Genomic DNA, 9,617 nt, shown 5'->3' with positions numbered 1-9,617 from the left:
CATGAAGTCTCTGTCTAACGTACAGGACTACTAGCCCTATGCATTTTCTCAAAACTATTCAGAAAACTCACGGGACTAGTAGTCCCGTGGGTTTTCTGAATCTTGTTTAGTGACCGATTAGCGGTCACTAAACACACTAGACTAGTAGTCCCGTGTGTTTCAAAAGTCATATTCAGCGAAACCGACCTCTTTTTGGCCGGCTTTGATGAGATGACCAAAAAGAGGTTTGGTTTTGCTAAATATTTAGCAAAATGATCGCTTTTGCTAAATATTTAGCAAAAGTGACCTATTTTTAAAAAACCTCCGATAGTATATAACAACGCTTTGAAAACTTGTGCAAGTCAATAATGTTTATTATTATTATTATTATTATTATTATTACTTTTCGGCAAACATGCCGAAAGAGTATCGTAGTAAAATATTTTTTGTTCTCAAAAGTCTTAAAGCAAGAAAGGCAATGAAGCATCAAGAGTATTTGAATGAAATTAAATAGCTAGTCTACATAGTCAAATACAATTTTGACTAAGCACTACAATTTAGCACATCAAAATTAATACCCCGGCTTATTGTGAAGTTGAAAGTGACTGATAACTAATTCACCCTAATGACAGTTCCATCGTGCTTAATTTGATTATGTCCTTGTCATCTCCAAGCCAGCTGAAAGTGATGGGGGTATTAGTTATTATATTTTCAATTTTCTTTGCTTAATCACCAAGCTCTTCTTTTAGTAATACAAATACTTATATTGACACTTTAGAGTATATATTCAATTGCATACGAATCGTCAATGTTAATAAACCTCGTTAGCAATAGATTAAGATTAGATAAAAACTAAAAGAGGACTACAAGGACTTATATAGGTTTTTACCAGTTCGGGTTAATCAAAAGTTAATCGAAAGTGATACGTGAGGTCCTACGCAAATAATGCAATTTGGATAAAAGTAGCACAAGTTGGTTCTTTGTATTATTATTTTCTTGAGTTTGATTGTTGTCCAAAAGAGCACCATAAGTAACATCTTTCTCAACACTTTAATTTTTGCTCCCTCAAATTTTTATGTTCAAAGTTAGCTAAAATTATGATCTAGGTCACACCAAGTAAAAAAGGCAACTTTGACCCAAAAAATGTGAAACAAACTTTGTGGTTATTCGTTTAATTATGTTCCTCATGCCCAAGGATTTTCGAACATGTAAAAAATCATATTTATGGAGTAGGAATTGCATTTTTTTTCTTCACTCAAAATCTTCTTTTAATGATTCTTTATTTCCCATATGAGGATTCCTGCTTTAATTTAGGGCCCATTACGACATTGGGTTGGCCTAATCGAAGGCCGAAGTAACAGGCGCAAGATCATGACGCATGGGAACTTAAATGGTACACTGTGATTTAATTATTATTATCTATTTAATTTTCATTAGAAAATTTGATGCATAAATAATCATAGATAAGCGTGGTCAATTTCCACAACAATATTGGCTATAGAAACACCATTGCCTTTATCTCTCTGTAAGCACTGTTCCTTTTGATATAAGCAAAGAGTGGGCAAGGAGAAACTTATATGCATATTAGCATAAGATTTTAAAATTGATGACTACAGTGGTATTGATTTAATCGATATTATATTAATTCAGAATTAATAGTGAGATGTATGTCATGTTCTACTTTCTTCTTAATTTTTCTATAAAGCAATCCTCTATGATTTTCCCCATCAGGAATCGACGATAAAAGGTCTAGAAATATATTACATAACACTAGCAGTCTAGCGGTGAAAATAAAATGTATAAATGTGATCAATTTCATTAATAATCAGACATTGACGATCAAGATTTTTCTTTTCGCTTTATTTTTTTCAGCTATTAAAACAATAATATCGGCAAAGGCGTGCAAAAATCATCATTATCAGGATTGCCAACACAGATTGAAGTGCTCTTGGGCAAATTGGCTGCATTGCTCCTTGCAAACTGACTCAACACAGCATTTGACTCCAAAGAATACATGGCATGCGTCAGCTCCCACCTTGGGCAGCAAAATCTCAAGCGCGCAATTATGATTTGTTTACCAATTACACAACAATTAATAAGATAGATGTTCGCATACATGTAAGTTTTTTCTCCCCATTTAAATCATCAAAAAAAAAAAATTTCATCGCCAACTTAGAAAAACAAACTTTTAGTGATCACCGTGATTAGAATTAATTTACTATGAGAATCACAAGAAAAATTGTTAGATGCAGTGAAAGATAGGCATAGCAATGAATAATCTCATAAGTTTGATGGTCAGAAATTTGTAGTCACAAAGATGCATGAATCTTGATTTCGCAAGCATTTCAATTTTTACCTCTTCATGCACTCCCTTACAATACTCATAATTGTGCCCGAATACATTTCCTTCTTATATCATACATATGCAGGACAATCATCGTCGAATAATTTCAGTATCCACGCCGCAATCCTCTCTAATGTTCATCATCCAACAAAAATGGATAGCTAAGACAGAATGATCAAACCAAAAACATTTCCGAAAGTACAAATGCATCAAACTTGATGATCATGCGCAGCATAAAATAAGTGAAACCATGAACACTTCAAGGTAAAGAGAACCAACCCTCAAACATTTTAACGGTTCAAAATAAAACATAACAGCATCAAATAAAGAATTTCAACAACTGGATAAGTTATAAGGCCAGGACTAAGTACACCAAATAAAGGGATAACGAGGCTAAGGTGTCATAGAAGTCGCAACAAAATTTGAATAAAACATAAAAACTGATCCAAGCGAAATTTTTTGAGATAAAAGCATCATTGTTGCTCAACGGTTGGCCTTGGCAACTCGTTCAATCTCGTCCTTCTTCTTGATAGCATAACTGTCATAAAACCACAAAACATCAATTGGAAGATAAAAGGTGGCATATTTGCATAAATTACTCAATACTAGTGTTTATATATATAATTTACAGGGTTAAAGGCAGAGAAACCCACTGTACTATGAGCGTGCCACTTAAATCCCAAAAACTATTTTTTCGCACTTAACAACATTTGAACATCATATTCCCTCATTTAGTTGAGATGACACGTGGGAACACGTGGGAATCAAATTGCCCCAAGGGGTTAACGAATAAAGTGCCCTCTACACTGAGGGCGAAAAAATAATAACACGTGTTTTGGGGGTGAAAATACTAATAGAATAGTAGAATATTTGTACCTGTTGGAAGAACCCTTGGCAGCATTAATGAGCTCATCTGCAAGACATTCAGCAATTGTCTTGATGTTTCTGAATGCGCTCTCTCTTGCTCCAGTGGTAAGAAGGTAAATAGCCTGGTTCACCCTCCTCAATGGGGAGATATCAACAGCTTGACGTCTCACCACACCAGCTGATCCAATTCTGGTAGCATCTTCTCTTGGTCCACTAAAAGAGTGAAGTAAAAATTAAATTTACACGAGGTTTTTTAATAGAATTTGGCAAAAACAAGATATTCCTGGTTTAAATGTTATCTTTTTATCTAATAGATACTGTAGGAACATATGGATATGAAGCTAATGATACAGACAGTAATGATACAGACAGATCAAGTTTTTACACCCTGCTAGCTTCTGTACAGTCAATGAAATTAGTAGTAATACGTTGCATTGTCTAGCAAAACCATACGAGTAAATTGATAAACCTAAACATTGACCATAATGGAAACAATGCAACTTGTGCATAAAAGAACATCAGCTTTTTGTGCTATTTACTTATGATGATAGTTAAAATGTTATTAAAAAAAGACATTAACTAGAATATTCCAGTCTATAAAGAATCCAAACATGATCTGTTCCATATATAAAATGCCAAAATAGCAAATACAGTAAGATAAAGATATCATTTACTATTTTTCTTAAACATAAACTAGCCTACAGCATCATGTAGAACCATTATCTTTATTAATTCAAATTTAGCACTAGGAGCATGTTTGATGAATCTAGGTACATATTAATCTATGTTGCATGGGTACAGGTACCAATAATATATATATATATATATATATATATATATTGGAATTAATAATTTATATGTGAACAAGGATGATAATTTAAAATTCCTATAACATTTGTATGTTTCTTTTATTATGTTGATTATAAATGTGAAAATCACTAGTTTTTAAACTAGACATCCAAAAGACCCTTCAAAATCATAATTCGGAACCTATGGTCAACGAGTTTCAAGAAGTGAATGTGAAGTGCAAGATATATGTCCAAAACAGTGGATGTGAAGTGTCGAATACATGTCCAAAAAATGTACGCCCAGTGTGTGAAATTAAAACATGTGTACATGCCCGAATAAATATATGCAAGAAGCGTCCAAGGAGTTCGGGTACGGATACGCGTCGGGTACAGCTTCAGACTAGAAGTACCCAAGTAACATTGATATTAATAATAGATGTGTGCTACTTTCTTAATGCACGAAAACATTACACCAGAGAAAGCATGTCTCTTGTTCTTTTCTCTAGTCTAATTGAAAAATGGACGATGAATAATAATTCAGATCATGTTTGGTTTTCTGAAATGAAGCTTGCAACTAGGATGCAAAGATGTCCCAAATGGAAATAAACATTACATTTATAATATGCTGCAGTGGGAGAAATGATAACATGAAAGATTCTCATTCATGTGCATATTAGACATCTGATATTTTGTAAAACTAAGAAATTGAGAGGCTTAGCCATTGGAAACAGAAATGACCTGATAGTGTCGAATATCAAGATACATGTAGTTAACCAAAAGATTGTTTTCTCCTAATAGCCTAGTAAATCAGATGAAAGAGCAGATCTGCCATTTGCAAATCATACAAGGCAATGGATCCATGGTAAATTCATGCATAAACAGCACATTAAGAGGAAAATATCATGACCAACAATGGAAAGCAAATATCTATAAATCCAAAGATACTTCGGACAAAATAGGTTTTCCAGGATTGTAGTATCCAATTTAGTCATGATCGTCCAACTTCTAAAGCACAAAATAAAGTCTGCTTTTAGTTTTACGGTTTTACCTCAACAATGAATGCCCATCAGTAGAGCAAATATTTTAGTTTATAATTAAAGCTAATTAATAGGATTACCAAATCAGATATAATCAAAACAGAAATAGCAAAAGAATAACGCACAATTACGATTAAATGGCCTTCTCACAGGGTGAAGACCATCCTAATGCATTGCCCGTAGTTACTCAAGATTGCTGAAGTAAAGAGTTTCCCATCTCTTTGAGTAAAGTTGTTATGTAACCTGGTACTGTAAATAAAACTTATGGCTTCAATGGTAAAATAACAAGAATCATTCATTCCCCACCTATTAATGACAGCATCCACGATCACTTGAATGGGGTTAAGGTCAGTAAGGAGATGAATTAGCTCCATTGCATGCTTGACAATGCGAACTGCCTTCAGCTTCTTGCCATTGTTGCGACCGTGCATCATCAGAGAGTTAGTCAATCTCTCTACAATAGGGCATTGGGCCTTCCGGAACCTCTTCACAGAATACCGTCCAGCAGTATGTGGTAGATATGTGGCGTGCTTCTCAGCCCTGACAGCAATATAATCTACCAAAGACATGTCACTCACCTATAACAAAATTTAAAGTTCATCAAAAACTTCGCCAATGATTTATCGACGGTTCTATCATAATCTGCCAGTGACAAGTCGCAAATAATGATACCTAACAAGACATATCTGCAAAAAATAGTAAGTAACAAATACCAAATAATAAATTGTTGATACTAACTAGTAACTCCTAACATAGATAACTAAGCGAAAAAATTTGAACTTCAAGGTACAGATTGTAGCATTTTCTCAAAATGATGGAGACAATTAGGTACGTTACAAAAGGAAAGGAAAAAAATCAAAAACAAAAACAAACTTCAGTTTGCAGACAACTCTCACGCTTTCAAATTTTCATTTTTAAAAAAAATGAAAAAAAAGGAAGACGCTGTATGCACCTTGTCGCACAGGCCTTATGCCTGAGGCACCAAGACGTGCTCGCCTTAGTAACCTTCATCGCATGGCGATCTGCGAGCTGCTAATGTACAAATCCGCCAATATAAGGTGTGATGCTTTTCAACAATTGTTGTGCAACCATATTTTTTAGTAAAGTTCGCTACATAAAAAATCGCCTAAATAGACTTCTGCTTAACTACCTAAATAACTGGTAACTTAATTAATCCAGCTCGAGACACTTGTAATTTAGATTACCGCTACGGCGTGATGCTTTTAACACATTGTCCTGGTACCATATTTTTTAGTAAAGTTCGCTACATAAAAAATTGCCTAAATAGCCTCTGCTTAACTACCGAAATCACTAGCAACTTAATTAATCTAGCTCGAGACACTTGTAACTTAGATTACCGCTTGATGAGATCATTAAATAAAGGCAAAGCACTTTGTATAACTGCAAACAACTTCTCTAAACTCATTCGAACCAAAATGAAGAAAAAAAGGCACTCAATATAACACAAACTTAACAACCATTGCATCAACTTACAAAGGGGAAAAAGCAATAACTCAATTATCTTGTACATAATACTATATATCTTGAAAAACTGCTTTCGAGCAATAAATAGTTAGGAATTATAAAGATATGATATAAAGTTCAGATGCACCTCAGTTTTGTTCCAAGAAGTAAAAAAATTTGCATTCATCCTGGAGTCAACATCATACTAATATAATATAAAAAATCAACATGGTACTATTCAATGAAAACAAGTACTAACCATTTACATGGGACTGAATTTTAGCTAATGTCATTAGATCTAGGAGTTAAGGCAATCACATCACTAGATTTAGAAAGTTATAAAACAAACTGTTAACTTTTAAGATGCTTATAATTACACAGCACACTCAAAGAGCAAAACAATTTACCACCAGAACCATTCACTAGTAACCTAGGTCACCCGGACACTTCTAGGCTCCTGTATCCATGTGCATATCCGTGTTTGTGTCTGTCTCCAACACTCCTTGGACACTTCTTCAATATAAACACACATTTTCAGATTTATACTCAATTATATTAGACATGCTTTCATTCAAAATACTTGTGATACACTTCTTGAATGTATATCATACGCTTCATCTCAAATTATGCAACTCATTGGACTCGGAATAGGTTTGTTTTAGCACATACCTAGTTCATAAGTATGATTTTAAAGGGTCGTTTGAGTATCTAGTTAAAAAATAAATAGCTCCTCAATTTATAATCTACTTGGTAAAAGAAACATAAAATGGTATAAGGACTTTAGTTCTCATAACATGTGAATGAAAAACGATATCGGTCTCATGTAGATTATTAATTTTAATATGTATGTATATAGTCGCATTCCCGTATCCTAACATTTACAGCTTTGTCATGTCCCGTATCCGCACCCGCGTCTCATGTAGATTATAATCTACTTGGTAGAAGAAACATAAAATGGTATAAGGCTTTTAGTTCTAAGAACATGTGAATGAAAAACAATATCGGTCTCATGTAGATTATTAATTTTAATATGTATGTATGTAGTTGTGTCCTCGTATCCTAACTTTTACAACTTTGTCGTGCCCACACCCATGTCCATGTCTGCACCGCTCCCTCATCCGTGCAACATAGCCAGTAACTCTCAGCTTCCCTACAACTTTTATTATCACAAATTTGATTAAGTGTTCAGAGTGGCTTCCTGGTGCACTCCAGCACCTTAGCCTTCCATGATTGGAAACAAATAATCTAACAACACAACATTCACAGAGCTTACAAGCTAAAGAACCCAAAGAACTAGATTAAAACCCAAAAGAGTACCCCTAACAGTCATCAAGTTATTACAAAGGAAAGATAAATCTGAGCTACTATATAGAGAAAGCAACTAGACCTATACTACTGGATCATATTAACAAAAAACTACCTATCACAACCTTACCAACAGAAGATAGGTAACAAATGAATCATACCCATAAATGCAGTAGAGGAAATAACTAAGAGTAAAATAGATTTAGTGGCTATACGTTTTCTCTCATGATTAAATCATAACACCCTTCAACTAAATTAGGGCTTATATAGAAGTGTGATGCAAGGTGGGTTGCGTACAGAAGAATTGGATCATGTTTGGGCTTTTGGACTCGCATCAAATACTTCACCCATCAAAACTGACCTGGCTTCAGAGTTGAATGAGGTGTGGGACGTCAACAAATGCAACAGGAGCTTGCAAGGTGGTGATTGATGAGGGTAGATGGCAACATAGTGAGGCATTGAATCAGCTCTTATACCAATAATGCTCTCCGATTATTGCGCTTAAATTTCACTGTTGATGAAAACAATAGCTCCTCTTTTCATATACCCCTCCTGGTTCTCTCTCCTGGGTTAGATGAAGTCACAGGCAAGATCCATGCAAAGGTGTCAGAGGGAGTCAATGGCATAAGAGCAAAATCATTGCCTCGCAGATGGTCACCATGTCGTCCACCCCCTTACCGACTGGTCTTCACCAAATTCGACACTCTTGTTAACCTTGAGGTGATGCAGATTTTGAAGAGTGGGATACTAGATACAAAACCCCATTAGTCCATGTTCGACCCACTCCATCCATGATATACACATTTTAGATCTCACTTTCGTATAAGCCTCATTTCATAATGAGAGAAAACATATAGCCACCAATTCGTTTGCTCTCTTTGTTATTTTCTCCAGTTTTAATCCGAAATAGGACAACATTCATCTCTTATCTATCATCTGTCAGTGAACTTGAAATGGGTAGTTTTTTTATTAAAATGACGAAATAATGTACATATAAATGCTTGCATCATCCAGTGATTCTGGGTTCTCTGATAGCACTAGAAAACAACTAGGAAAACTCACCCTTAAAAGTTAGCTATCATAGGGATAATAGACTTCTCATTTAGTCAATGTAGAACTAAATGCACCACAACACACCACCACGCTTTTGTAGTGCTACCACCCCACCCCACCCCCCAAAAAAAGAGAAAAAGGGAGCAGGCTTGCTTAGCACTAGTACAGTCCAAGTCAGAAATTGAAATTCTGATGTCACCCTCTTGGCTATGCACTAGGCTATTTTCAAACGAACACTACAACGTCGGCATCACGATCAACACAGCTCACTTGTAACCGGGAAGCTGGGTTGGCTTCATTAATGTCCTCCGGCAACTTACCTTCCATGATTGCAAAAAACAAGCCCGAAAAAAGCAAGATTCACAAAAACTAACAAGATAAATCTACTCATGACAAGACTCCACAGAACCAAGAAGCAGAACAGAACCCTCACAAAATACCCATTACAGTCATCAACCAAGCTAATAAAAACGAAAAAAGAAACAGCGAAAGAAACTACATAAAACTGCAGCCCAAAAAAATAATTGGTAAGTACATGTAAACAGGATACCATTAAAACAAAACTAATAGCTACAACTAACTACAAAGCGCAACTATTGGTAAATTTTACAGTAAAATTACAGTTATTCGCACGCTTTCACTAACGATAACTATAGATCAATCAAAAAGAGAGAACTTTTAATATAAAAGAGAGAGGAAAAGGGTTTTGGTTAACGAACATTGACATCGTCGAAGGTCCAGCGGTTGAAGAGCTTGACTTCAATCGCCGCAGTCTCAGTC

At 35.1% G+C, this 9,617-nt stretch overlaps 1 protein-coding gene across 1 annotated transcript in view; it reads right to left on the bottom strand.

The window, feature by feature from the left end:
- Positions 2,582–9,617, bottom strand: part of LOC109826445 (40S ribosomal protein S5-like) — a 9,224-nt gene continuing 2,188 nt past the window's right edge. Inside the window, exons 3-6 of the mRNA XM_020393476.1 lie at positions 9,557–9,616; positions 5,322–5,593; positions 3,200–3,403; positions 2,582–2,861 (exon numbers count right to left, since the gene is read on the bottom strand). Coding sequence (XP_020249065.1) covers positions 2,807–2,861; positions 3,200–3,403; positions 5,322–5,593; positions 9,557–9,616 — 591 coding nt within the window. The 3' untranslated portion in view covers positions 2,582–2,806. The remainder of the gene's footprint in view (positions 2,862–3,199; positions 3,404–5,321; positions 5,594–9,556; position 9,617) is intronic.

The sequence above is a fragment of the Asparagus officinalis genome, chromosome 10 (genome assembly GCF_001876935.1).
Source record: "Asparagus officinalis chromosome 10, Aspof.V1, whole genome shotgun sequence".
In the NCBI taxonomy this organism is placed as follows: Eukaryota; Viridiplantae; Streptophyta; class Magnoliopsida; order Asparagales; family Asparagaceae; genus Asparagus; species Asparagus officinalis.
The sequence above is the reverse complement of the archived record's forward strand: the minus strand, read 5'-3'. Positions and strand labels throughout refer to the sequence as shown.